General features: G+C 44.6%; 5 protein-coding genes across 6 annotated transcripts; 2 read left to right on the top strand and 3 right to left on the bottom strand.

The window, feature by feature from the left end:
* On the top strand, positions 1,355 to 10,569 carry LOC8077453 (calmodulin-binding transcription activator 6). 2 transcript variants are annotated; one of them, XM_021453139.1, is made up of 13 exons: positions 1,355 to 1,565; positions 2,165 to 2,290; positions 3,399 to 3,514; positions 3,600 to 3,688; positions 4,342 to 4,387; positions 5,217 to 5,394; positions 5,660 to 5,755; positions 5,836 to 5,921; positions 6,969 to 7,343; positions 7,643 to 8,319; positions 8,759 to 9,311; positions 9,521 to 9,832; positions 10,176 to 10,529. In XM_021453139.1, the coding sequence occupies exons 2-13, from the start codon at positions 2,185 to 2,187 to the stop codon at positions 10,194 to 10,196; spliced, it is 2,655 nt and encodes an 884-aa protein (XP_021308814.1). In that variant the 5' UTR covers positions 1,355 to 1,565; positions 2,165 to 2,184; the 3' UTR covers positions 10,197 to 10,529. The 2 variants fall into 2 exon arrangements, with proteins under 2 accessions (XP_021308814.1, XP_021308813.1); XM_021453138.1 differs by having other exon boundaries at positions 1,379 to 1,534; positions 10,176 to 10,569.
* LOC8077452 (developmental and secondary metabolism regulator VEL1) lies at positions 11,028 to 13,595 on the bottom strand. Its single transcript, XM_021453141.1, has 5 exons — positions 13,121 to 13,595; positions 12,149 to 12,206; positions 11,956 to 12,073; positions 11,718 to 11,835; positions 11,028 to 11,512 (listed from the first exon to the last, which is right to left on the bottom strand). The coding sequence occupies exons 1-5, from the start codon at positions 13,541 to 13,543 to the stop codon at positions 11,483 to 11,485; spliced, it is 747 nt and encodes a 248-aa protein (XP_021308816.1). The 5' UTR covers positions 13,544 to 13,595; the 3' UTR covers positions 11,028 to 11,482.
* LOC8077451 (expansin-A26) lies at positions 14,128 to 15,434 on the bottom strand. Its single transcript, XM_002460668.2, has 2 exons — positions 14,900 to 15,434; positions 14,128 to 14,695 (listed from the first exon to the last, which is right to left on the bottom strand). The coding sequence occupies exons 1-2, from the start codon at positions 15,406 to 15,408 to the stop codon at positions 14,386 to 14,388; spliced, it is 819 nt and encodes a 272-aa protein (XP_002460713.2). The 5' UTR covers positions 15,409 to 15,434; the 3' UTR covers positions 14,128 to 14,385.
* On the bottom strand, positions 20,695 to 22,516 carry LOC8080694 (photosynthetic NDH subunit of subcomplex B 3, chloroplastic). Its single transcript, XM_002460667.2, has 6 exons — positions 22,089 to 22,516; positions 21,850 to 21,960; positions 21,660 to 21,716; positions 21,468 to 21,530; positions 21,286 to 21,348; positions 20,695 to 21,056 (listed from the first exon to the last, which is right to left on the bottom strand). The coding sequence occupies exons 1-6, from the start codon at positions 22,329 to 22,331 to the stop codon at positions 21,006 to 21,008; spliced, it is 588 nt and encodes a 195-aa protein (XP_002460712.1). The 5' UTR covers positions 22,332 to 22,516; the 3' UTR covers positions 20,695 to 21,005.
* LOC8080693 (7-deoxyloganetic acid glucosyltransferase) lies at positions 24,271 to 26,247 on the top strand. Its single transcript, XM_021452790.1, has one exon. It carries the CDS (start codon positions 24,640 to 24,642, stop codon positions 26,125 to 26,127), a length of 1,488 nt encoding a protein of 495 aa, XP_021308465.1. The 5' UTR covers positions 24,271 to 24,639; the 3' UTR covers positions 26,128 to 26,247.

The raw sequence follows: 27,888 nt of genomic DNA, 5'->3' as shown, positions 1-27,888 counted from the left end.
TTTTGGCAAATTGATAATCCAAGTTCAAGGAATTGCTCTTGACTACTAGTATCAGTCAATTCTCTTATTCAATAGTTGTCACGTTCAAACGATTGAGCTCCATTACCTTTTTGCCTATGTGTCTAGATCAATTTGTCTATTCAATCAACTAGCCTAGACAATTATCAGGCTATTTCTTTACATCCGGACACAATAATTACCATGCACAACCTAAAAAATATATAATTGCCATGTTCTAAAGGTAAACTTTATTACCTGTTCACCATTAAGTTCGGAAGAAGTTCTTATTTTTCTTTTATTGGAGTCCCTCACTTAAATGCAGAGCTCAACATTGACAAATGACAAAATTGTAGGCATGTTTTAGTGAAAAAGTGTAAATAACCCCTATTTTAAAAACATATATCTCTCGCTACAAATGCATTAGGTAAATATAGGCTGATTGGTTGATAGCCAAAATTTACTTGTCAAAACTTAGGTAAGTCAAGATTTTGGCAGCCATTTTGTTTGGTACCAAAATTCGGCAATATCTCATAATTGATATGGAAAACATTTTTGCTCATGATTTCGCAAATTCTTCTTGCCAAATCTTTAGCATGGAAAAAATTGGTAGTCAACCAAGCAAGTCCATAGTGACCCACTTCTCCTAAGGAAAAGATTTGGCAAAATTTTGCCATGCTAAATTTGGCATGGCAAAAATCTTTTGGTCATCTATAGTTCTCCATTTCAATCGAATTTGAGGTTAATGGACAGGTGACATTCTTGTGACTCGTGAGCAAAGTTGCAAGGAAATCATGGGTCTGCGCACAAATTTGTGAAGCTTGCAAGTGGGCTCAGCCGCCGCAACAGAGTGAGCCCGTGATCTTTTTTTGCCAACCGGCAGTTGCCAGTTTGGCACGCGCTAAAATCGCTAATCATGCTACTATTACCAAAGTTCGATGGCAAACATGCCTCCAACTACCCAATCTCGTTCTGGCAAGTGGATCCCACTGACCTCGTGTGGGTCCCACCAGGAACAGCAAATTTTGTTTTTTATATAATATAATTTTCTTATGGTTATTATCGTCTGCATTTTTTGTTTGTTCGTGTGAAAAACTCTCATCACTTTGGCCTTGTTTAGTTCCAAAATATTTTGCAAAATATGAATAGTACTAATTTCGTTTGTATTTGACAAATATTGTCCAATTATAGACTAACTAGGCTCAAAAGATTCGTCTCGTCAATTCCGACCAAACTGTGTAATTAGTTTTTATTTTCGTCTATATTTAATACTGCATGCATACGTCTAAAGATTCGATATGACGGGGAATCTGAAAAATTTTGCAAAATTTTTTGGGAAACAAGGCCTTTATGACTTTTCTCCCTCCCCAGTCCCCCTCGTCGTCTTCTCCTTCCCCGTGAGAGCGAGAGTCCGAGAGACAACGCGCAGGTAGAGGGAGTGTGTGGAAGCAGCAGCAAAGCGCGGCCATGGCGGGTGGCGCCGGCGGGCGGGACCCGCTCGTCGCCTCCGAGATCCACGGTTTCCTCACCAGCGCAGGTCGCCCCGCCACGCCCCAGCTCGAGCGCCGGTTTTCTGTTCCCCCCTCCTTCTCCTTTTGTACTGCGATTCTGTTGCTCGCCTTGGTCCTGTATCTCTTCTTCGACGTGGTTCGATTGAGCTCTGGAGTCTGGGGGCTGCTGCCGTCTGATGCCTAGCACTCGTGGGTTTTCGGGGTTCTTCGAAGTTTCGCGGCTGCATACGCGTATTTCCCCATTCCAGCTGTATTAGCCTATAAGGTGTGCTGTTAGAGATTATTTGGGCTGTTTCTGCAGTCGTGTTGCTTGATTGGATTGGAACAATAATGGTATTTCTGTGCTTCTGTTGGAAACTGATCGATTGCATTGTGAGCGTTTGGCTGCTCAGTTTTCTTAGTTCACTTCATCTCCTCACCTTTTCTTTTTCAGTTCCTTTCCCCTGAATTTTGGTGTGCTCAGTTTAAGGACTTCGTGATTAGTTTAAGCTTTTATACTTGGTGACTTTGTTGCTCTTGTTGTTCCGGTGTTCAATTCAATGACATGACGTTCTAATCTGGTATTGTTTCAAAGCCCAAATGATGAGGTTCCGTGCTGCTTCTTGCACTGAGTTCTTGCTTGTTTGTGTTTCATTCAATTGGCGATTGGTGGACAGACTTGAACTTTGATAAGCTGATGATGGAGGCAGGAACACGCTGGTTCCGGCCGAATGAGATCTATGCGGTGCTGGCGAACTATGCAAGGTTCAAGGTCCATGCACAGCCCATCGACAAACCCATTAGTATGTGTTCCGCATTCGCCATAAACCCCTGACTTTACTGCACCCTGCACATGTGTTTGTTTATTTCTGTTACTTATATATGACATAAGCGAACAAAAGGAAACGCAACAGAATTTTTTTCCCCCCCCCCCCCCCCCACCAAAAAAAAAGGAAACAGAACAGAAGCTTGGGTGTTGAAGTACCGAGTATAAGATGGTTGTGTTCTTTGAACTTCTGAGTCTGAACAATTTGATTTGTATGTAGAATGAAGAGTAGTAATTATCCCTATGATCGATCTAGTGCTGATATCCATAAGAGAAGAGATGAATGAATGACATTTAGTTTTTGAGTACGAGGGGACCTACTTGACTAATTTCGATCATTCTTTCTCCTGAAATGTTTGCGCACAGGAGCAGCAATGTAAAGACTAATCATTTCATTCTCTTCTGTTTGATAATCTTCTCCCTTCATGTTTAGTGGTTACTCATCTACAAATCATAATACAGTGTGCAGGGTTGTAACATATATGCCCTCAATACCAGTTAAAATGGTGTTTTTTATTCTTGTGCATGTCTTCATGTGCTTTAGTTTCTACTCTTCACATTGCCATATTTGGGATCATGAAGGATTACAGAAACATAGGTTAAATGAAAATGAACACAGTTTTTTTATCGTATTCGTTGTAAATCCAAAATTAATTTTGCTTGGTATGAATTTTTTTTTGTGGCTATGCCATTGGGTATAAAACACCTCTACCTATTCACATTGGTCTTTGTTTCTTACCCAATTGATGAGTTCTGTAGCTACTTGTAACTAAAACCATTTACTGTTCTAATAATACTGTATCTTACATGTCTTTCTATAACAACACTTATTGCACATGGGAATCATTTTCCTTTTGTGCTACTTGTATATTTTTTTGCTACTGTTATTCCTGTGCTAAGTTACTCATACAAGTGTGTAGATCTGGTTGCACTACTTTCAGAGAACACCTACATCTTTAAGTTCTTTTTTTTTAAATGAATACATTTTTTATTTTGTCTTGTCTTGTATGAGTCTTCTAATTCCATGAGAAAATTGGTATATGCATTCCCAATCCATCCTTAGTAGTAATTTTCTTTTAAACTAGGTGGTACTGTTGTTCTATATGATCGTAAAGTTGTCCGGAACTTCCGTAAAGATGGCCATAACTGGAAGAAAAAGAAAGATGGCAAGACTGTCCAAGAAGCCCATGAAAAACTAAAGGTAATTTGTGCAAATAACTGTTGCTACATTGTATTATCCTAGTACATCCACCACTACACTATTGGTGTTTTGTCTTATCTTGTAGATTGGTAATGAAGAAAAGGTTCATGTGTATTATGCTCGAGGAGAGGATGATCCAAATTTCTTTCGCAGATGCTACTGGCTGCTTGACAAGTAAGGTTTCAACCCTGGCCTGCAAATTATGTTAGATCACTAAACTTTATTTAATGTGGTGGACTGGTGGCTGTGAGATATTCGGTCTTTTCCACCCTTATTCTCTAAGATGAAAAATAGTTTTACACAAGATGACAAGAGGTAGGATGCCAGTCTTGTGGCATCATGAAATAGCTTCCATGCTTCATGCCCACATGCAGAAGTGAATTGGCACATCCTTACATCCACAAGGACCTGCAATGGTGTGTTAAAATTTTGTATATAGTAAGGAAAAAACCCAATAGGATGAATCTGGATAAAAGGAAACAGCTCGGCGTTGCTTAATTTGGCTTGCCAGATCTTAAAGCTGTAGATTAATCAGATAAATGCTGGTACTGTTAGATGTATAATGTATTGTAATATCTAGCTGTGAAATTTTGTCGAAATCTTGGCTAGTTCATAAGAATGGATGTTAGCACTTTATGTTAAGTTTGTAGGAATACTAGATCTAGATTTGTAGGAAAGTTCTGTTGAAGGATTACAGAATATGAGGTCGATGGCATAATTTTCTTCATATTTCACCACATTTATGACTTAGTCTTTTGCTCAAATACAGACTTAAATGCCATGCTGGTTCTCATTGCTGATATTGTTCTTGGTTGTTTCTTATTCAGAGAGTTGGAGCGCATAGTTCTTGTGCATTATCGGCAAACATCTGAGGTCAGGTCTTTCTTTACTCATCTTTTTCTGTTTTGTAGTAAATATTTAGATTTTTTCACTTTGCTTCTGCCTGTTTTTTTTTTGTTTTTTTTTCATTTGCACTCCAAACCATTAGTAATACTCATGAGATGTAAACATGTGAATTTCATTAAAAATGACACATTGTTGAATGTGAATGTGCGACTGATTTTGAGGTCTCAGTGGTTGGGTCTGCACGGCTTCCCTTGCCAAGAGGGCATGAAATAGCCTTCATACCTGAAAAGGTCCAAAGAGAGAACAATTGAAGGAACTAGGCTAAGCTACAGAATTATATGTGATACGACTAGACCTTTGAGACTTTTGTGCATCACTGCATCCTGTGCAAAAGCAGGTTACTTCATCCAAAATGCCTTTAAGGTTGAAAGGAACTAAGGAGTTCATTCACTCACTAATAACTTTTGTTGAAATTCAAGGACCACACTCAATGGTTCGACATGCCAGAGTTTCTTTTAATGAATAAATACTAGCTTCTGAGTTCTGACTCTGGCCCCATGGTGTGTTCTATTTTCTTCAAAATTTATTAAAGTAGCTCTTTGACTGACAAAGAACTTGATATTAAATTTTTAACTTCTCTAGTCAAACATGTAAAAGGTTCATGAGAATAGCCATGACTCTTGTCTATATCCTTTGCTTATAGCTAGATACAAGTAGCAATAAACTTCAAATGAATTAAGGGCTCTTTGTTTCACAAATATATATATGTGTTTTCCTCTATCGTGCAAGTGTATTAGAACAAAATACTACATATTTTATCGTTCAGTATGCTAATATATTTTTGTACTGAAAATAGGAAAATGCCTTGCCACCTCCACATGCAGAAGCTGAAGTTGCAGAAGTGCCTCCAATCAATATGGCTCATTACACCTCTCCTTTGACCTCAACAGATTCAGCGTCTGCTCATACTGAGCTATCATCTGTTGCTGCTGCACCAGAAATCAACTCAAATGGTGGTCGGGCGATTTCTAGTGGTAAGACATGCTTAGATCCTAAACATTTTTTATTTGATTAAATGTGCACTTCTATGCCAGTTTCTACATCTTCTGAAAATTTTGAAATATGTAAAATAGTTTTTAAAACTAGACCTGTTTTTATAGTGTTTAGTTTATACTACTTACTGATAGATGCCAAATTTTTCAAAACATAGTGTTTATTGTTTAACGCCATATGGAATTTTTCTTCTATCTCTTTACTTTTGAGAGTATTTTTCTGTATCTTCTTTTGGTGAGTTTGCAGAAACCGACGATCATGGATCTAGCCTGGAATCATTTTGGGCAGATCTATTGGAGTCATCTATGAAAAATGACACTCCTATTGGTGCTTCTTCTTGTGGTGGGTCTTTTGACATAGCTGCAAGTTTTCTTGGTGTCTACTGTTGTACAGATTGTAATCCTTCTTATTATATAAAACAGGTGGATCTTTGGCATCCAATCAGCAGACTAATAATGGGACAAGAGATTCTGGAAATAATATCTTGCATGCCAATGCCACAAGCAATGTATGTGAGCTAAGTTTGCCTTGCAGTGGTGCATGGATGAAAACTTGCACAAAGTTATCACTTCTTTACATTGCTAAAAGTAGTATAACTGTAGTCCTTAATTTCTGCTGCTTCTTTATATTTTTCCTTATGAGTATTTTAAATGAGCTACAGTTAACTATTTTGAACCGTAACATATATGGTCAAAATCTTGGATCTTAAGATGAAACTATTTTTTTCTTTGCACTGTGAAATTGATTATAAATGTATCCCTTAATTTTGCTCCTTTTAGCTTCCTTTGCATTTCTTAGTTCACTTCAGCTGTGGCAGTTAATTTGCTTCACAATTTAGGTTTCATTTTTCTCTTTTGTTAAGGCAGCATTTCTCTCTCTCTCTACATTAATTACTGAATCTAGTAAAATCTGAAATCTGAATTTAGATGGGAAAAATATCCAGTCGAAATTACCTCCCCCCCCCCCCCAAAAAAAAAGGAGTTTTCATAAACATCTGAAACTTTGTGCATCCATAGATGTACTTTGCTGCAAAAGTTGTGACAAAATACACCTGTGGACGCACTATGGATGTGCCAAGTTTGAGATGTTATTGGAAAATTCTAAGTATGTATCTTTTGCCTGGGGAGGGGGTTGATCCCAGTGAATATTTTCCAAGAACAGTGTACTAGAAGGTGGATACTCTGGAATTTTAAGGGACCACTTGCCTTGGTTGCAACTTTGTTTGGTAATACTCAGTGTCTGCAATATCTTCTATGTACAAAACTAATTCTTTTGGGTTGTTATTATATCTGTCTACGCATAAGAGATTATTTTGTCAATCTGATCATATGCTGCAAAGAAGCTGAGAGAATTGCACCCCTTACATATAGATATTTCTACTTAACCTTTGATCCATTTGTACCTCAGTCAAACAGCTGCATCTGTAGGCATGCAAGGTCATTCTTGGTCTCGGTCTCTACTCAAGATTTGTGTATTTATGCATGGGTGTGGATGTACTATTGCTTGTTTTCTTGAATGTATCTATGATGATGAATCAGCATCTTCTTTTTGGCAGGCTATCTTTGCTCCAACAACTAATGTAGTTTCAGAAGCTTATGCTAATCCTGGCCATAATCAAGCATCAGAGAATTACTTTGGATCTCTGAAACATCAAGCAAACAATTCTCCATCTCTTTTAACATCAGATCTGGATTCTCAATCAAAGCAACATGCAAATTCTTTGATGAAAGCTCCAGTGTATGGTAACATGCCTAATGATGTACCTGCCAGGCAGAACAGTCTTGGTTTGTGGAAGTACTTGGATGATGATATTAGTTTAGAGAATAATCCAAGTTCTGGCATACTCCCCACTGAACAAGTGACCGACGAAAGACCCTTTCACATCACTGATATATCCTCAGAATGGGCTTATTGTACAGAGGAAACAAAGGTTCCCCCTCCCCTCATCCTTTACTGAATTCCCATGGTTTCTTGTTTTAATTTCTCGTAAGCTGTTCAATTCTCCTGGGAAATGTTCTACTTCACCTTCATCTGTTAAGAACTACTCAAATCATTTCTTATTTTAACTATATATCAGGTACCTCCTGTTTTGGTGGATGTGGAGGTCCCTTTTATAACTGAATACTTAATAGCTGCATTATAGAACAATATATGCATGTCTGTGTGAGCTTATAAGTTCTTATCTATATCCCAGTAAACAACAAAGCATTAATATCAACTTAATTGTAGGTCCTTGTGGTTGGATATTTCCATGAGAACTACAAACATCTGGCTGGGACCAATCTCTTCTGTGTCATTGGTGACCAATGTGTTGTTGCTAACATTGTTCAAACTGGCGTTTACCGTCTCATTGTTAGACCACATGTTCCTGGACAAGTCAATCTTTATTTGACTTTGGATGGGAAAACACCAATCAGTGAGGTTTTGAGTTTTGACTATCGTATGGTGCCTGACAGTCAAATCTTGGCTGATGATGAGCCCCAAAAGTCAAAGCTTCAGATGCAAATGAGACTAGCTCGTTTGTTGTTCACTACAAACAAGAAAAAGATGGCACCCAAGTTTCTTGTAGAAGGCACCAAAGTTTCCAATCTCTTATCAGTATCGGCAGAGAAGGAGTGGATGGATCTGTTGAAATTTGGTAGTGATTCTAAAGGCACTTATGTTCCAGCTATTGAGGGATTGCTTGAACTAGTATTGCGAAATAGATTGCAAGAGTGGCTTGTTGAAAAAGTAATTGAAGGCCAGAAGTCAACTGACCGTGATGATCTAGGACAAGGACCTATCCATCTGTGTTCTTTCTTGGGTTATACTTGGGCCATTCGCTTATTTTCTTTGTCAGGATTCTCCTTGGATTTTCGTGATTCTTCTGGTTGGACAGCTTTGCACTGGGCCGCATACTATGGGAGGTATCATCTTTCTTCTGAAATTCCTAATGTTTTTTCTTTGATTGACTAACAAGACAGTACAGTGAGGAAAAGAACGATGTCTTGTATTGGTTCTGGCAACTGGGATGGGTTTGTCACACTGACTACACAAAAGATAGAATGTGGAAAAGAATGATTTCATGTATAGTTCTTGCACTTTGAGTGTGTATATATATTATTGATACAAAAATTTATAATTAATAAGAAAGTACTAGCAGTTTGTAGAAAAAGACGGCCCAAACTTTGTTTTGGAAACCTGCTAAGTTATTAATGTGTGTTTTATAGGCATCTGGTTCTTCGCATAGGTGAGTGTAGAAGTAGACACTATGTGGCCTCAGGCACATGTTTGTTGGGATCAACTTATTCTTTAGATTTTCTGAGTTATCTGGTGTCATCTTAAATTTTAATATTCTTTTGCTAGGGAAAAAATGGTTGCCGCTCTTTTGTCTGCTGGAGCAAATCCAAGCTTGGTGACAGATCCTACTCATGATGACCCTGGTGGATACACTGCTGCCGATCTGGCTGCAAGACAAGGTTATGATGGCTTAGCTGCATATCTTGCTGAGAAAGGGCTGACTGCTCATTTTGAGGCTATGTCACTGTCCAAGGATAAGCGATCAACATCAAGGACACAATCACTAAAACAAAATACCATGGAATTTGAAAACCTTAGTGAACAAGAACTGTGCTTACGAGAATCTTTAGCAGCCTACCGTAATGCTGCTGATGCTGCTAACAACATACAAGCCGCGCTCAGGGAGCGAACTCTTAAGCTTCAAACAAAAGCAATTCAGTTGGCCAATCCCGAGACTGAAGCCGCTTCAATAGTTGCTGCTATGAGGATTCAGCACGCATTCCGGAACTACAACAGAAAGAAAATGATGAGAGCTGCTGCACGAATACAGAGTCATTTCCGAACATGGCAGATTAGGAGGAACTTCATGAACATGCGAAGACAAGCTATCAAAATACAGGTAAAGCTTCTGTTACTATTGTGTGTTTTGGTTTGCTAAGTTTCCTTTTTTCCCAGGGATTCATTTTGGTCGTGCAGTGTTGGTAAACACTTTGTGAATTGACAGATACCTTTTCCCATTTTGTATTAACAATTTTGAAATTTTATCTTTTGTTATCCTGTGTGTATCTCATTTATCGTGTTGTCTAATGATTCAAACATCTTGCTCAGGCTGCATACCGAGGTCACCAAGTGAGAAGGCAGTACCGCAAGGTATTATGGTCCGTTGGAGTCGTGGAGAAAGCTATCTTACGATGGAGGAAGAAAAGAAAAGGCCTGCGCGGCATTGCAACTGGAATGCCAGTAGAAATGGCCACAGATGCAGAAGCAGCAAGCACTGCAGAAGAGGACTACTACCAGGTCGGCCGGCAACAAGCAGAGGACAGGTTTAATAGATCAGTGGTACGTGTCCAAGCTTTGTTTCGTTCTCATCGAGCACAGCAGGAGTACCGGAGGATGAAGGTTGCTCATGAGGAGGCCAAGGTAAGGATTTCACCCTTGTGCCTTGCTGATACTGACTGACATCTGATAATACAATCTCTAGAAAGAATTTAGGTTTCACAGAAAAACTGCTTTGACTATTGCCAGTAATTCTGTTTTTAGAATACTTGTCTACTGTAATTGAGCTTATGCTTTCGTCCAATGTTCTAAATGGAGTGAATCTGCTGTATGTTTTCAGAAATAGTCAGATTTGCAAAACCCAAACCTTGATATGGAATTTCAACTAGGGACTTGCACATGCAATTATCGTTAAAAACACTACTAGATTCAGTTTGTAGACACTGTATTTGCTTCTTACATCCGTGCTTGTCATTGTATTTTGCAGGTGGAATTCAGTCAAAATTAGTTAAGACGGGCATAGGTTCAGGATCTGAAGTGACTTGTACCTTGTAGGGGTTGGCCAGTTCTTCTAATTCTTGTATATTTGAAGGAATAGGCGTAGCTTGCTGATGGTGTACATTTTAGGAACATCTGACGCTCGTGGCCAGTCTGCCAAATGTACCTGCCGTTAGCCTTCTTCTATGGTGTGTATTTGGTTGGTTTTTAGTTGGGCGAAAACGGCATTGAGCTTATTAGGTATGGTTTATGTGGACGCAAATACAAATAAGGTCGTAAATGATAATAATCAATTCCACCTGACTATATATCCAGGTGGATGCAGGCAACAACATTTGCAATATGTTGGCCATTTGTTTTCTTTATTTGATGGATTTTCCTTACACCGCTTATGTACAACCATTAGTACGAGTTGTGTATATCCAAAAGGTTAAAATGACATGGATGGGATTGGGAAGCATGGGATGTTTGATCGGCGACACCTTTGCCTTGACAATGGAAGCTCCCCCAGGCATCTGATTTTGGACACCCGGGGTTCAGATCTCTGCCTGGGGAATATAGCTCTATGTGCACCACTCCACCGTCTCGCTTATTGTCCCGGACATTTTCAGACGACTTACTTTTGGGATATATTCACTCCAGCACATTTGCTAGAGTTTGTTCCAGTTCTTGTTATCCTACACTGTTTCCCGTTTGCTGTTTCTATCTGAGAAGAGGATCACTCCTGCTCCTTGTATTTGGTTCATTCATCAGTTGACAGCATCACGAAGCACAAACCGATTCCATTTCAGATGGGGGAAGACAATGTCCACACCACAACAAAAAGTTTAGTAACAGGCGATCAGAGCAACACATTTTTTCCCCCCTTTACTGATTTGATAGTCTTAACACAAACAAAAAGAGTACAAGTTGGCAACACATAAATCTGGTACTATGAACCACATCCTAAACACACCTGATGTACATCACTAACAAAGAGGAGCAGACGATTGTGCCCTTCTATTAACTTCACATCTGACAGAAGGATGTCACACTCTTTCACCGAATTAGCATTAGCTAAAATAGCCTAAATGCTAAACCTTCAGAGCTCAGAACACATTATTACGCCCTTTTCATTTACTTCAAATCTTAAGAAACCTCCAGTACCAGTAAACTCTTTCACTGAGCTAACAGCTGCTCAGACTACCTTGACTACAACTAGAATTGTGGACTCCACTTCGGGCTCTGGCGATGAGAAGCCGATCTAAAGGTAAGCACCTCGTGGACTCCACTTTGGGGTCCATCGACCTCCACTTTTCATCCTGGACGCCCAATTCCAAGAAGATCCTAAAATATTTACAATAAGAAAGATTTAACCTTCGCATATTACTTGAGTTCATGAAATAAAACATGAACTATGCATTTGACTTTTCAATTAAGAAATGATGGACATGTCAAGAATGTATTTCTTCTTTTAAAATTACAGCATAAACCATAGGTGCATCATGTAAACAAGATAAATGGTTTGGATAAGTGTTGAACTCTTCCTTACCTGGCAAGCCTTGTTCTTAGCTCTGGTTTCAGCTGTGCTGGGAATGTCATGGTTAGGTTTGTTGAATTTTTTCTCTCGTCGATCACAGGAGCCCCAACCATCTGAGAATCTGCCACCTCTTTAAATACAGAAAAGAAAAAAGAGAGTTAATAATGCCTGATAAAAAACATGAATAGAGGTAAAAGGGCAGGTGAAAGTTACAGAAAAATGACTCGCAATTGCATAGAAAACAGCATACGTCATTGACGCTCGAACAAGAAATTCAGCACGGTTGACATTGCGGTTTTCATCAAACTCAATGGTGTGATCCTTGATTTCGAATGAGATATTGAAGAAGCAAGATATCTTTCTCCACCCTGAAAAGGATTATAGAAGTGAGCACTATGAAGATTCCATCAGCAACTCACAGTGAAATTATGTCAAGTGAGCACCTGACTTCTTTATGTATGGGTTCCCACTGATAGAGGTGTAGTCACTTTTGTCCAAAATCTGAAACCGGACATGGAAAATATGTCAAAACTCGTAATAGAGTTTGAGAAGGTGAAGCAGCTAATGTTGGAAATAGCGCTGTAGATCCAGCTTTGATCTCTTTCACTGCATCAAACAAGCATATGTGTACCATGGCATCGAACATGACAATTTCTATAGAGATTACATAAGATTATGTAGTGAACACATATAATGAGACAATGAGCACACTGCACACATTTATTTAGTTTAAGAAAGTGCAGCAAAGCAAAGCAAAGTTAAATACTACTGAAATTTACAAAGTTATCACATGGAACAGAAGTTTAACAATATGTTCCTTTTAACAAGTGATCAAAAGACCAAATAAACAATCTGTGCCTAATGTCATCAACCAACCAATACATGACCTAAGAAGAAGCAGATATACACGAGGCATAAACTCCGATCCCCCATCACACAAGCATAACGAATATAAGTGAAGTTGATTCATTTCCTTGAGTGATCAATCAAGGCACAACAAAACTATCAGGAGGGCCACTATTAGTTCTGTTTGATCATGATCCCAGAGGATCTCATCCCACAGGCTGCAGAGCATCATTTTCTATTTTGTAGGAAAGACAAACATAGCTCAAGCTTAACTGCCGTTCTCGTGTGATTTTCTACAGATTATCATTTTTCTATGTTCAGCCCAAAACAGAAACAGCTCGAGCTTGACTGTAGTTGTTTCTCCAATGCCAGTTGAGGATTCCCGTCTTGACAATTACAAATTACTACTGGTAACATCGGCAACTTAATCCGTAAATTACGCTCTATCGGCTTGCAAACTGTAACGAGACAATAGAACAAGTACGATTTGACGGGGCAATGGGGCAATGTAATGGTGGGAGAGAGAGAGAGAGAGAGAGAGAGAGAGAGAGAGAGAGAGAGAGACGCACCGAGAGGGCTACGTCCTGGTACTTTCTGAAGTTGGCCACGGAGAGGGAGGGGAGCAAGCCCCCGTCATAGGCGGCGGCGATGGGGCTCCCCATAGGAAGCCTCCAGAGCTCAGGCGGCGGGGGGCTCTCAACGCCCTGGAGCCGGTTCCTGGCCGCCGCTGCGTCGGGCGTGGCGTAGGGAGACGCATGAAGCCGGGGCGGGGGCGGGGGCGGGGGCAGAGGCAGCGGCGCGGGGTGCGGTGGCGTGACGTGGGAGGCGGAGGCGGAGGCGAGCCGCGGGGACTTGAACGGGCGGGCCGGCTGCAGCACCTCGCCCCGGTGGTCGTCGTCGCTGGCTGCGCAGCGGACGCGGGAGGTGGCCTTGGCGGCGGCGGAGTCGACGGCGGCCCAGAGCGCTGCGGAGTCGAGGTCGCTGTCGTCCATTGGCGATCGCGGAGGGCGGCCGGGCGGTGCTGTGCCGTTGCAGCGCCTCTAATTTAGAAAATGGAATTGGTTGGGGGGATTTTGTATTACTCCCTCCGTCCCAAAAGAGTGTTGTTTTAGGTTTTCATGCCACAAGTTTAATTCGATTTGTAGAAAATACGTACAATATTTATATCTCTAAATAAATTTATGAAAAAACTAGACTTAAAGATCTTTCCAATGATATTAATTATGTATTATAAATATTAATATTTTTTTTACTATATATTTAGTTAAAGTTATTTCTCGAAAAGCGAAAACGACACTTATTTTGAAACGGAGGTTCTTGATAAATCCGAGGAAGAGGAGACTTTTTCGCCTGGCTGGGCCTGCTTATTCTCCAGCCCAGCCCAAAACAGTTTGCCATGAGCCCGCCTTCCTGTTCCTCAGGAAACGATTGCTGCAACAGATCAATTTGAGTATTTGATTGACGCATTATTAAGAAATTCAAAATACATCAAAATGGTCTGTAGCTAGTGGTTACAAGAGTTTTTGTAACATCTCAACTCTCTATAAAAGCGAATATTTAAATATTTAACAGCATATTTTGCATTCAATGATAGACGAAATTTCTATTGACCGCATGCAAGACGCTTACGAGGACTTTGTCAATCTCAACCTCTGGCTGAAACCAATGGTGTTGAAATTGAAACATGTCAACAGTTTATTGACTCCAGCGACGGAGGTTCAGTTCGGTTTTTCAGTACAAACCATGCAGTCAATATGTTAAGCTTGAATGAGAGTATACAAAAATACAAAATATGCATGCATAAAGAAGAGGCCGGCCGGAAGATGATCCGATCCTAGAAGTTCTTGGTGGCCTGGTATGTTTTGTCGTACTTCCAGTCGCGGGGCGCGACGTGCCAGGAGGTGGCCTTGCGGTGGTCGCCGGTCATGACGCGGAACGTCAGCGACTCGCCGGTGAGGTTGACCTCCGTGATCCAGAGCTGTCCCCAGCTGCGCTTCATCGGCGTCCACTTGACGCGCTTGTTGCCCTTCACCGACAGCGCCACCACGTCCCCGGCGCCGCCCACGTTGGTCACCATCACCATGTTGTAGTTCGGGTTCCCCGTGATGGTGTACCGGATGCCGCCTTGCCTCGCGCACGCCACCCTGCACGTACATGTACGTGTCAATTGTTTGTACGTAGATGCATGCATGTATATGAAAGCTAGTGCTACCACTATGAGTATGTTTGTTTATCTGAAAAACTATAACTAAAAATATTGTTCGTTGATTTATTATAAGAGAAAAACACTACTAGTTAGTAGAAAAATTACGGTTTATAAAACAAGCGAACTAAGCCTAGCTACCTACTTGCGATAGGTGATGGGCACAATGCCGGCCTTCTCCTCGTCGATCTTGAGGAACGCCGGCATGGTGAGGTCGAAGTGCTCGCCCTTCTGCCCGCTGACCGGCGGCGGGGCCTGGTTGGTGGCCGTCACGACCACGGTGCCCTTGGAGCCCTTGAGCTCGTAGCACGCGCCGCACCCGGCGCCGTTGGTGTAGAGCGACGGGCCCACGGCCGCCGTGAGCGCGCCGTAGTCCTTTCCCAGCTCGCCCTTGTAGCCGCACGCGCCGCCGTCCGTGGTGCCGGACCCGTCGCGGCCGCCGTAGAACGTCGCGTGCCCGTCCGTCCACGGGTCCGCCTTGAACTTGCCGTGGTTAACGTGGGGCTTCTTCTTCTTGCTGGCGCCACCACCGTCGTCGCCGTCCGCCTCCGCCTCCTCGTCCACCACCTTGGCCGACAGCGCCAGCCCGGCGAGCAGCAGCGACGCCAGGAGAGGCGCCCATATTGTCCACGAACGACGACGACGACCAGACATGATTGGTTAATTAATTATGGTTTAATTTGCTTGGTAGTCAGCGTGTGAATCTAGCAAGCTAATACGTGATGATAATATATACGTAGCTGGCCAGCTTTTTAGATGATGCACCCGCCATTTTTAGATGCATGCTTTGCTTGTGGAGGTGCGCGGTGCGATGAAAATGAAACTATATATGGACGGCTTGGAGGAACAGGAGGACGTTGGCATTATTAGCAAGACCGTTCGTTGACCTAGAGCCTAGATATCTGTTCTCCTCGAACAATATAGTCAGGTCATTCTTCTCGTCATTGCCTTCGGTTTAAGAAATCAACTCGATCATCTACAATGGAGTTGTCCATCATATTATTAGTATTAGCTATTCCATTCGATTCATTTGGTGGGACGCAATATATATACCATTCCTCACTATTAACTAATCATGCATTTGCATACGAGGGCGGTGGTATCTCGTCAAATTAACCATTCCATATGCTCGCGCCAATATGGTTAGTGAGGTTTGTGATTACTAATAACTAGGAGGAATCCCCGTGCGTTGCCGCAGGTATGAAAGAATATAAATATATTAAAATGTTAATTACTAAGAATCAGAAAAGTGATGGTATATTTACTGGTTGTATACATCAGAGTAGTTTCTAGAGATGGAGGTGTGTTAGTGGTGGACATTCCACCTGCGTGAGTTTCCTGAAATTAGTTAGCAGGGTAGTATGAGATTTAAAGGCAAAAGCCATCAAAACAAAACTACCGCTCCAATATAGATTGGCGGACGCACGAGGGGGGCTGGGGTGGCTGCAGCCCCCCTCTTGGGCTGAAATTTTTTTGACATGTTTTCTTTTTTAGCAAAAGACTCTATATATTTGGTATTTTTCTATGCTTATTTTATAAATCTTTGTCTTTAAACACTTTGAATCAATATTGAATTATCAATCTTAGCTATAACTATTAGGCCTTGTTTAGTTTCCAAAATATTTTGTAAAATTTCTCAGATTTTCCATCACATATAATCTTACGGCACATACATGAATCACTAAATATAGATAAAAGAAATAACTAATTACACAGTCTATCTGTAATTTGTGAGACAAATCTTTTAAGCCTAGTTAGTCTATGATCGGACAATATTTGTCAAATACAAACGAAAATGCTACTATTCCTATTTTGCAAAAAAATTGGAACTAAACAAGGCCTTAGTGTACTGAATTGAGCGAGCAAAAAAATAGCATGTATTATTTAGCCTCCCCTCTTGATCCATTTCTGGATCCGCCACTGCCAATATATATACGGAGTATAAGTCAGCCACGACATTACCTGTGTTCGCCAGGCGCGGACGCACGAAAAAATCAGCCACGTTACCTCGCGCTTCAGGCGTGGATGCATGGTCACATGGATGGGCTCTCCTCCGCTTTATTGGTCTTCCGCAGCCATTCAGACCTAAGCTGTCTGCTCAGATCCTCTTCCTCTGATTTTCCTCCCCTTATAGTGACAATCGCACGGCTCAAGATTCCTCTACCGAGCTCAGCAGCAAACAGCCGCCCGGGGTTGGAGAGTGGGGCTGTACCGCCGGCCGGCAAGGGTGCAGGCGCGGTGACCGGCGAGGGAGCCGTCATGGGCAAAGCTCCGCAGGCATACGGACGGGGCAACGCAGCGCCGCCAAGTGGGGCAGAACCCAGTGGAGGTCCCCATGTTTGGCCGAGGTAGAGCGCGGGGACGTCGTGACAGTTGAGCTGGGAGAATCCCGACTGAAGTGGCGTCATGCAATGTGGTGTTCCTGAGAGCGGGGCATGGCCATGCCGCTGATGCAGAGCGAGGTGGCTAGCGAGTGGAGCCGAGGCAGAGCAGTTATTTAAGCTCGATTGCAGCGACATGGTTCATGTTCTGTGCTTGCATTTGTAGAGGAATTGATGGGGCGTTGTGGAAGAGGAATCGACCGTGGAATAATTTTCGTGCCCGTTTGGTGGTGCCCAAGAAGATCGGCGATGATGGCTGTGGAAGAGGAATCGCTAGTGGAATTATTTTTTGTACCTGTTTGAGGTGGAGGTGGGATCCGTTTTCGTTAATTGTTCGTTGCGCTGGAGGAGATGGTGCAGTACGGTAGCAGGAGAAAGTGGATGACGTGGCTTAAGGAGATGCTAGAGATAGGAGATATAGATCGGATGATCCATTGTCAACTAACACACTCCTAAAAAAGCACCTCATCATACAAAAAGACCAATAAAAACCTAGCATACATAATTCACTTACATTTAGAATGTTGTTTGATGACTTCATTAAGTGATGTTTTGGCTCCACCAACAAGACAGTGTTAACACAAATGAAACAATTATTCCACTCGTAGCAGCAGCAGCAGCAACGAGAAGGGAATAATCAATTACCACTTTGTTTGGTCTAGCCGCCCTTTTTTTTCGAGATCGCGACTTCACGCGTTTTTCATTAAGAAGAAGAGCAGAAGGAACGACAAAGTAACCGATACAAAGGATTCGCAAGTAATCCATGGATTACCAACAAAGTCCCCAACACAAACAAAAAGCAAAAACCAAGAGGGAGGGGACCCTCCACCTGACAACCCCACCTAACTGAACCTAATATAAAAGGAACTCAACACTTTGGAAGCCAGCAGTGAAGTAAAATCGTAGATGACGATAGCAGCAAAGCATCCGCTAGAAACTCTAGGCGGCAAAGCATCCGCCATCCACGGATGGGGTCGACACACTCGCAGCAGCAAAGCATCTGCATGGAAGGGGGCCTAAACTCTGGCAGCAACATCTGCCGTAGCACACCGGCGGCAAAGCAACCATGCAAGCAACACGACCATCAACGCGGCAAAGCAACCACGGATGGGGCCAACACACTGCTAGCAGCAAAGCATCTGCAAGAGGAGGCCTAAACGATGACTACGACTACAACAACACCAGCTGGACAGACCGAAGTGATGGAAAGCGAGAGGCGCAGAAGGCAGAGCGCTGCGACCACAGTAGTAGACAAGCAACGGGTTGTAGGAGATTCTTCAGCAGCGCCTTCAGGAAGTAAGTGACGTCCAAGACGCCAACGCCGCTAGCCTTAGAGGCATCTAAGACGGGGCTTTTGCCCAGAATCCGGCGAAGCTGACGAAGGTTCAGAAACGACGCTTCCAAGGAAGAAAGTGACGCCCGAGGCGCCACCGTCGTTCGCCCGGCCAAGCCAAGCTGAGCTTTCGCTCTGAACTCTTGCAATCACCGCTTCACCGTGGGGCCTACAACACCAGAGCACCGTCCTCGAACGCAACATTAGCCTGGAGGAGCACCACGGCCACCCCTGGCCTGGCCACCGGAATCGGAGAGGGGTGGGGGGATGACGGCCGCCTCGCCGCAGAAAAGGAAACCATTGACGTTCCATGGGCAGCCGGCCCTTAGTAGTCGCAAACGTGGAACATGGCCCTTCCTTGTTCCAGGAACGGTTATTTTCCACAAGAAGAAAACCTTATGAAAACATTATATCAATGTCATATACCATGTTATTCCCTATCATTCGAGGAACATAGATACTAATAAGGTCCAGTTGTGCTTGTGCTAGGGCCATTGTGTACGCGATACAGGATGTGAGCATGATTGCCTACCTCGGCTCCTACTTTGGAGTTATTGGCTTTCGCTAAATGCCCATGAGATCCGATTACACTCGCGAGTTCTGTTATGAATGGTCAAAGCACTAATGCTTCTTTGAAACGTCCGCTCCCAAATAGATAACCGGTCCGGCGGTCCCCTCCCCACTGGTCTCTTAGCTTCCATGCTCTCTTGATGCCGACATAGAGCAACTCCAATAGGCCCTCCTTGTTCCATGCGCATGATCTATTTTTGGGTGCCAAAGTAAAAAGTCTCTCTAACTGGCCTCTTACTAGTGAAATAAAAAAAGATATTAAACTAGCTAGTGAAATAAAAAAAAAAGATAGAAGCTATTGTAAGCACCTCACTAAAAGGCACCTAAAGTCTCAATATTCTATGTTGAACCCAAAAGAATGACTCTATGTTTTGCATTGATTTAATGATTTTTACTCGCCCACTTGCAACAAGTGTTCTGTTAAGAATGTGATTATAAAATATAAATTAATGCATCAACAATGTCGCAATGGAGAAAGAGCTCCTCAAGAAAAAAAGTAATCCTTACCAAAGATTTGATCATATAAAAAGCCAGGAGAAGTAAATCAAACCTCAACAAGATAATGGCCCAAGGTTACGAAGCAACTTGGATAGAGAGCAACTGCGACTTGCTGCTCATGCCAACAAGAAGGCCACAAGAACTCCTAGTGCAAGATGAAGGGGATGGGAATGTCAGAATCCTTTGAGTCCTTTTTCTATATAAATTCTATCAAACTTACAAGATAACTTTGAAAGTTGATTTATTTAGGGACAAAGATAGTTGCAAACTACCAAATTTAAAATGTTTATTAGAAAAAAATAATATTGAGTAATGTGTATTGTTGTGAAACACTTGACGTGGTTGAATCATGACGCATAATCGTGATAAAGCATGTGATCATGACGGGCTTCATTTTTTACATATATATTTAATACTTATAATGAAAATACAATATTTATATCATAAAAAAGAGTAGAATAGAAACTTTTTTTACTGTGCAATTAAATTTATTATGTTATCTTTTAAATCCACTGTGTGCTTGGGGGGTGGGCATGCATGACCCCTGCTGCCCTCTCTCACCTGCTTTTCGACTTCGGGCCTCAACAACCTAGCCTGCCCCATGACTAAGAAGAAGGTGGTCTCCTTCGACAAGGCTGTTGGTGTTGCTGTTGAGGCGGTGGCCTCATTTACCACAGCGTCATCTGATAAAGCTAGAGTGGCAGCACAGAAGATAGACATTGTGGCTGAGGCGGACGCGACTTAGGAAGGGCACTGAAGGCAGCAAAAGTAGCCTCCTTCTTTGCTGCCAACGTTGCCACTGCCTCAGCGACGTCCGCAACATCAGAGTGCGTAAGTGAAACCTCAAAGGCAGTGGCTAGTGACAACGTTGAGACTAATAGAGGATACATATTGTTCAAAAAAAAAAGCCATATATTCATATACTCATCCTAAAATAACTATCATTTTCGTTTCATAAGAAATAATTTTGACTACATATATATTAAAAATATTAATATTTATGGTACATAATTAGTATCACTGGAATGATCTTTAAGTCTAATTTTTTAATAAATTTATTTAGAGATACAAATATTACACGTATTTTTTATAAATCAAGTCAAATTTATGATACAGAAATAAAAACAATAGTTAATTTGGAACGAAGAGAGTAGATCGTAGCAGAGCTAACAGTTTTTTCAGAAAAAAAAAACATGTCTTTTGAGGATCATGAACAAGTTGCGTTTGTTTTTTTAATATATATAAGGGAACAGTTTACAGAACGGGGCTAAATTGATCCATACTCCATTCGGTTGCTAGAAATGGTGAAAAAAATGGCCAGGATTTTGTTTGGACTTTGGAGTATGAAAAGGCTTCATCAATCTGCACCAGCTCTTCTACTGATCAACTGCTTCTTATTTTTCCCCACTTCCATTGCATGTAATCTATAATATGGCCACGACAGTACTCTTTAAGATCAGTAGTAGCTCCTACTTGTCCCACTCATGTATCTTCCACTCTGGCAATTGTTGAATGATCATCTGCGCAAAAAACAAGTCTCAGAGGAATGCTATCAATGTCATGCCTTGTGAAAAAAAAAAACATGAAGCGGCACTAGGCACTGGCTAAAAAGTTATCCAGCGCCAAACTCTTTATTAAGTTTTTCAGAGCAACTTTCAACAGAAAACTCAGAACGGACAGTTTAATTTTCGTTTAAGTTTGGGAATGCAGTACGTGAAAGCAAACACTGAAAAGCGTTAATATGCATACCTGTCCAGTTGAATCTGCATTGCCTACCGTTGCCTGGCATGCCAATCTCCACGTCTTGGGTTTCTGAAAATTGGCGCGAAAAGGTTAGCACAAAGATACTAGGAATTTTCCAAGTTTATTCTTTTGACGAAAAAATGGCAGCTTCTGATGAACAGAGGGAGTCGTGTGTACAAACTACAGACCCTTTTGAGCAGCTCCTTCTCCACATCAGTTTTCGGGGATAGCATTTCCTTGCCTTCAACCACCTGTAAAATTAGCCAAGCGGCTAAGTGTCAAGCAGCGCGGATCTCGTTGGATTAACCGGTTGCAATAATCGCAATAATCAGAGTTCCTTCTTTCTGGCATTATATTGTGACTGGTTGCATTGGATTTACCTCGACGAGGCAGGTCCCGCACACGCCGCCCCCTGCGCAGTTGAGAAGAACCTTATCCTGCGGCAGCAGCAGAGAGCAAACGATTCAATTGCTGATGCAAGAAAGACAGGTGGTGATGTGCAGTGGAAGCGCAGCACGGTGAGCAAAGCGAGAGTGAGATCGCCGGCGCCGCGTGCAGTTAGTGACTCACGTAGGGCCCGTAGAGGTCGATGTAGGCGTCGAGCATGATGTCCCTGAGCTTCTGCCCGCCGCACGCCGTCCGGTAGTGCACGTCCGGCGTCCCGTCCGGCAGCAGCCGCGGCTGCAACATCAGAGCGGCGACGACCAATTCAACCACCGTCAACGGATCACGAACGCCGCGGACATCAATCAAAAAAACAAAAAAAAAAAAGACCACGGAGAGAGGCGCGAGCGAGAGGGGCAACTCACGCTGACGAACGCGAAGTCGATGGACGGCGGCTCCACCTGCTCCGGCTCCGGCGCGCCGGCGGAAGGCGCGCCCACCTCGACGGCGCGGGCGACGCGGAGGCGCCTCCTCTGCTGCTGCTGCTGCCGCCGCGGCGGGCGCAGCGAGCAGCTCTGCTTCTTGGCGCCGCTGCAGCTGCAGTGGGACGGAGCGAGAGGCGGCGACGACACGCCGAGGACGCCGGTGAGGTGCATGGTTGCTCCCATACCTGCCGGCGATGCGCAAGCGCGGTGCGGTGGCCTTGGGCTGTGTGACGAGACACGACGCCCGCGCGCGCTGCCTTGTGTTGTGTAGCTGTGTGTCTGTGCGATGATACTTTTTTGGCTCGAATTATCGTCTTATCCGGGAGACGAACTGGTCACTGGTGCTTGTGGACGGCGAGGAGCTGCTAGAGTGCCAGTGCGGTAGTGGTGCCTCCGCTCGAGCAGACGCAACCAGGTCACCAGCTGCACTTTTTTTCTGCCAGATAGGTTGGTGATATTTGTATCGAGTGGATGAGCTGGATTTATCTTGTTTTTGGTCCATTGGGCCTGGCCGACTTTCTGTTCGCAGTGAAACCATTATAAAACTATTTTAACTATATTTGTTTTCCAAGAATTCATCTCCTCAAAAGATTGTCGGGCACCCAAAAAAATTGTATAGATTATGTCCAAGTCTTTTTACATCCATTTGTCTGTAGAGGTCATTTTGACTTTTTAATATATTAAATTTGCTAGATATTTTTTTAGACATACATTATCTCTAGATATATAACAAATTTGATACACCAAAAAAGTCAAAGTGACTTATATACTCTAATTTGGAATGGATGGAGTACGTGGACAATGAGGGTCATGGGCTAATATGACGACATGATACCAAACAATTTTGAGGGCGGGGAAAAGTACTTCTTACGTTCTATATGAAATACAAAGTTTTTATCATTTAACTTAATATACAATAATATAAATATGTAATTAATAAAAATATATATCTAACGATCCATAGGGCATAGGCCATCATATCACAGGAAAAAAAAACTCGAAGGCTCTCTAATAAAAAAAAAGAACTCGAAGGTGTAGGCGAACAGGCGATCGCCGGAAGGCAAAGCGTGAGAGCACAAGCCCAAAATGGAATAGTCAAGGCAACATGGGCCACAGTAGCACTGTAGCAGGCCAACAAGGGCACCCCCCCCAAAAAAAAAAACAGATGGCAATAGTGTTTCTCAAAAAAAAAAAGATGGCAGTAGTATCTCTACGACCAACGATTCGAATCTTCAAATTTTGCATGATTAGTACTTGGTCAGTAACAAATCTTAAGTTGACTAATTATAAAAACAATATTTATGATATCAAATAAATATTATTTAATTAGTTATGAGATATATTTTTATAGTATCTCTGTTCGTGTCGTAAACTTATTTTTATCTATATATCTGGTCAAACTTTTGTCACTTAAAAAATCACTATATTTGCGCTCTTTTTTTAGATAGATGTATTGAGAGTTTTGAGAAGGACGCAGCACATTGTTATCATGTTGACATATTTGTAAATTTCATTAATAGGTAACTTGGAGATATTAAAGTGTGATTTTGTTAGTAGACCTAGATTGGGCTGGGATTATCATGTCAGGGATTCAACTAAGGATCTGGTTGGATGCATAGAGCTAACTGTTAACCAACTAGTTTTTAACCTTAATCCATCTAAACAGATGGCTAATAGGAATCTTTGTTGTTATTTAACTCTACATCAGCACCACCTCAGATGTGATTCCTGTTCCTCTGCCTCTGATAAAGGCCTGAAAGTCCTCTACTAGTAGACAACTCCACAACATTTATAGACTTTTCACCTATGGAAATATAAGCTCGAGTGTGGTTTCTTGTATCCAAACATCCTCCCAAACACAAACACCCTTTAACTTTTAAACGTGGCCCCTTATCTCGGACGTGTTTGTTTGTTTGTTTGCCGTCTTGGGAATCTGCTAGGCATGCATACGAGCCCACGATCATTGCCTGAATGAGATATGAGAGAAGGCACAATCCAAACACGCCATAAAAAACCTGCTTGATTTTCTGAATGCCTTGGCAATATTGATACGGCAGTCGGTGGTAGGTGAGAAAAAAGAGCGGGAAAATTCAACCGGCGGCGGCCGGGTGGTGGCCGCATCTCTGCCGGAGGAAGAGCCGCCGGAGACACATGGACCGAGAACTGTGAGGCAGCATCCGGGTCGCTTTCACTTGCACTCAGCAGTCAGCCGTGACGACATTTGTATCCAAGTTTGTCCTGCACTCGACGCCGCCTCCACCAACCATTTCTGGTCATCAGCGTTTACCTGGAGCAGACACCAGAGCAGCCGAGGCAACTGCATCACCACCTCTTGGCATCTGCATCACCACCTCTTGGCGTCTTCCCACGCCACGCCCGCATCCATCCATTTCCTTTAAATAGACGCCATCGGCCGCGCCGATCCAGTCATCGGCCCGGCGATCTAGTACTAGAGTAGAGCACTGCAGTGCAGTGGGATCATCGCGCGGCAATGGCGAAGGCGGAAGCGGCGGCGGCGGCGCACGTGCTGGTGTTCCCGGCCCCGGCACAGGGCCACCTCAACAGCTTCCTCCACTTGTCCACGGGGCTCCTCCGCGCGGGCCTCCACGTCACTTTCCTCCACACCGACCACAACCTCCGCCGCCTCGGCGCCGCTGTCGCCGAGGCCACGGCCGCCTCGCCGCGCCTCCGCTTCCTGTCCGTGCCCGACGGCCTCCCCGACGACGACCCGCGCGCCGTCGACGGCCTCCCGCGACTCGTGGAGGCCCTGTGTACCAAGGCCAGCGCGTCGTACCGCGCCCTGATGCTCGCCTCCCTGTCGCCGCGCGCGGACGGGGGCGGAGGCGCCGCCGACGGCTTCCCGCCCGTGACGTGCGTCGTCGGCGACGGCATACTGCCGTTCGTGGTCGACGTCGCGGAGGAGCTCGGCGTCCCGGCGATCTCCTACCGCACGGTGAGCGCGTGCGCCGTGCTGGCGTACCTGTCCGTGCCCAGGCTCCTCGACCTCGGCGAGCTCCCATTCCCCGAAGGTGGCGACGACGTCCTCGACGAGCCCGTCCGCGGCGTCCCGGGGATGGAGAGCTTCCTGCGACGGCGAGACCTCCCGATCCAGTTCCGCCAACTCACCAGCACGCACGAGGAGCCGCTGATCAAGGCGGTGGTGGAGGCCACCCTGCACAGCCGCAAGGCCAGAGCTCTCATGGTCAACACGACCACGTCCCTGGAGCGGCGGTCCCTCGACCACCTCGCCAAGGAGATGCGCGGCGTGTTCGCCGTCGGGCCTCTGCACGCCATGTCCCCCGCGCCGGCGGCGGCCACGAGCCTGTGGCGCCACGACGACGGGTGCATGGCGTGGCTCGACAGCCAGGCGGAGGCGGCGGCGCGGTCCGTGGTGTACATCAGCCTGGGGAGCCTCGCCGTCATCTCCCACGAGCAGTTCACCGAGTTCCTGCACGGGCTCGTCGCCTCCGGCTACCCGTTCCTGTGGGTGCTCCGGCCGGACATGCTCGGGGCAAGCCAGGACGCCGCGCTCCAGGAAGCCGTCGCCGCGGTCGGGAGTGGCAGGGCGCGCGTCGTGCCGTGGGCGCCGCAGCGAGACGTGCTGCGGCACCGCGCCGTGGGGTGCTTCCTGACGCACAGCGGGTGGAACTCGACGCTGGAGGGCATCGTGGAGGGCGTGCCCATGGTGTGCTGGCCCTTCTTCGCGGACCAGCAGATCAACAGCCGCTTCGTGGGCGCCGTGTGGAGGAACGGGCTGGACATGAAGGACGTGTGCGACAGAGGCGTGGTGGAGAGGACGGTGAGGGAAGCCATGGAGTCCGCCGAGATCAGGAGGTCGGCGCATGCGCTGGCGGAGCAGGTGAAGCGAGACGTGGCCGACGGCGGGGCATCGGCGTTGGAGTTCGAGCGCCTGGTCAGCTTCGTCAGGGAGCTCAGCACGTCAGCAGCACAGACCCCCATCTCCAATGTCTTGAAATGAATGGATTGAAATTAATCTGGATAGACACGCACTATTTTGTTATATTTTATTTTTTGAGATCCAACACGCACCAATTCAATGGCCGGATGGGCATATACCACATTGTTGTCTCGCACTAAACACGGCCCAGTCACCGCTCGCACATATGGACATATCGCGCCCACCGCACATGCACGACGTAATTCGTCGCTGGGCGTCTCCACGCCGTGTACCCTAAACAGGGAGGGAACGGTCGAGTGGCTCGTTTGGTCAGCATCGTGAGCGGCGAGCTCGATCGGCCACCCGAGTTTCTAACTCAGTGCCCAGCGTATTTCCGCTCAAGTGAGTGGAAATGGTCCGGTTCAAAAAAAGTATCCTAAACCGGCGGTAGCGTGCACTGGCCTGTGGTGTGAGGACGACGGCTGCTTGGCATGGCTCGCTGTTATCGCCGAGTTTCTTGTAGGGACTCCGGACTCGTCGCCACCGGCGACCCCTGTGGTCCGATCAGACATGCTCGACGTGAGCCAGAGGATGCCTCGTTGCCGCGCTGCAAGAAGTTATCAAAGCGGTTGGCAAAAACAGAGTAGAGTGCTTCCTGACGCACACATCTGATGGAACTCGACGTCGGAGATAGGCCATCGTCGAGGGCATGATATGGTTGTTCTTCACTGATCAACAGATCAACGTCGGAAAGCACGTAGTTCTGTCAAAAACGTCGGAGGCACTGGCCTGGCGGAACCATGGGGCCCTGTAACACAAAAAGTGTCTAATACCCTATCTATATATATTTTTAAACTAGTTAGCAGGGAATCCTCTACCTATTTTTTTTTATTTGTATTAAAAGAAAGAATGGTGCCTCAATACAGACGTGTGGCCAAAGTTCCTCCTTGAAATGCCTTTTCCAAACATTGGTATCAGCCTGGGCACTGCATTCCTAGATGTCCAGATTGGCGCGAGGACGACGGGTGCACGGCATGGCTCGACGGCCACGCCGACCCGACCGGTCCGTCGTGTTCGTGAGCTTGGGAAGTCCAGCAAACAACTAGAGCATGCAAAACTGCAAACCATGCAAGGCAAATAAAAGGTACTGGGCGTGTCCAGAAAGCAACTAATAGAAACGAACTGAAATGAATGAAACAAACGAAGGAAACACTACGTACGCTAGAGCATGCAAAAAACATGGAGCCATGGAGATTGGGAAAAGCCTCCCCGTTTGTGTACGTGGCCCGGGGGGGGGGGGGGGGGGGGGCAATCTGGACCGTTCATCCTGGCCTAGGGGCCCTCACGATATGTGTTTTTTTTTCTAGAAGAGGTTGTAGTATCTTTGGCTTACGGAAGCTATCGGAGGGGCATTATCGGTATGGAAAAAACTCTTCTTCACCTCTTTGCTAGCTGGAGACATGCCCAAGCTCTGTTTCACTTCTGTTTCACTTTCCCCTCGCGTAATCGCGTTCGTGTCTGCTCTGCTCAGATCTCCGAGGCTCTTCCCGTCCCCTCCATTTTTACTTGGAGCTTCGCGTGGATTTGGATTCATGGAGCCAGGCATCCGTCGATCTGCGTGATTTTGATCTATCCTCGGAGGTACTCTTGATCCGTCCATGTGTGCTCGGTAATCATTTCGCTATTGATTTCTAGACGTCTGTACCTGTGGTCCCGTTGGCGTTGGCCTTGCTTGCGGTGTTGTAAATTTTGAGATGAAACGGATGAAAATGTTTTTGTACTTTTGAGATGGTCTCTCTTGGTTTCCAAATACGTCTGCCTCAGAGTATGGCCAGCCTAGAG

The sequence above is a fragment of the Sorghum bicolor genome, chromosome 2, assembly GCF_000003195.3.
Source record: "Sorghum bicolor cultivar BTx623 chromosome 2, Sorghum_bicolor_NCBIv3, whole genome shotgun sequence".
Classification (NCBI taxonomy): Eukaryota; Viridiplantae; Streptophyta; class Magnoliopsida; order Poales; family Poaceae; genus Sorghum; species Sorghum bicolor.
The sequence above is the reverse complement of the archived record's forward strand: the minus strand, read 5'-3'. Positions and strand labels throughout refer to the sequence as shown.

Excerpts from the sequence above, each read along its gene's own strand:
- LOC8077453 (XM_021453138.1), top strand. The coding sequence starts at position 1,465 with ATGGCGGGTGGCGCCGGCGGGCGGGACCCGCTCGTCGCCTCCGAGATC. Across the intron at positions 5,756-5,835 it reads TATTGGTGCTTCTTCTTGTG|GTGGATCTTTGGCATCCAAT; the intron begins GTGGGTCTTTTG and ends TATATAAAACAG. Across the intron at positions 9,833-10,175 it reads TTGCTCATGAGGAGGCCAAG|GTGGAATTCAGTCAAAATTA; the intron begins GTAAGGATTTCA and ends TGTATTTTGCAG.
- LOC8077452 (XM_021453141.1), bottom strand. The coding sequence starts at position 13,543 with ATGGACGACAGCGACCTCGACTCCGCAGCGCTCTGGGCCGCCGTCGAC. Across the intron at positions 12,074-12,148 it reads CCCATACATAAAGAAGTCAG|GGTGGAGAAAGATATCTTGC; the intron begins GTGCTCACTTGA and ends AATCCTTTTCAG. Across the intron at positions 11,513-11,717 it reads CTAAGAACAAGGCTTGCCAG|GATCTTCTTGGAATTGGGCG; the intron begins GTAAGGAAGAGT and ends TAAATATTTTAG.
- LOC8077451 (XM_002460668.2), bottom strand. The coding sequence starts at position 15,408 with ATGTCTGGTCGTCGTCGTCGTTCGTGGACAATATGGGCGCCTCTCCTG. Across the intron at positions 14,696-14,899 it reads GTGCCCATCACCTATCGCAA|GGTGGCGTGCGCGAGGCAAG; the intron begins GTAGGTAGCTAG and ends ATGTACGTGCAG.
- LOC8080694 (XM_002460667.2), bottom strand. The coding sequence starts at position 22,331 with ATGGGAGCAACCATGCACCTCACCGGCGTCCTCGGCGTGTCGTCGCCG. Across the intron at positions 21,961-22,088 it reads TCGACTTCGCGTTCGTCAGC|CCGCGGCTGCTGCCGGACGG; the intron begins GTGAGTTGCCCC and ends CTGATGTTGCAG. Across the intron at positions 21,057-21,285 it reads ATGCAGATTCAACTGGACAG|ATGATCATTCAACAATTGCC; the intron begins GTATGCATATTA and ends TTTTTTGCGCAG.
- LOC8080693 (XM_021452790.1), top strand. The coding sequence starts at position 24,640 with ATGGCGAAGGCGGAAGCGGCGGCGGCGGCGCACGTGCTGGTGTTCCCG.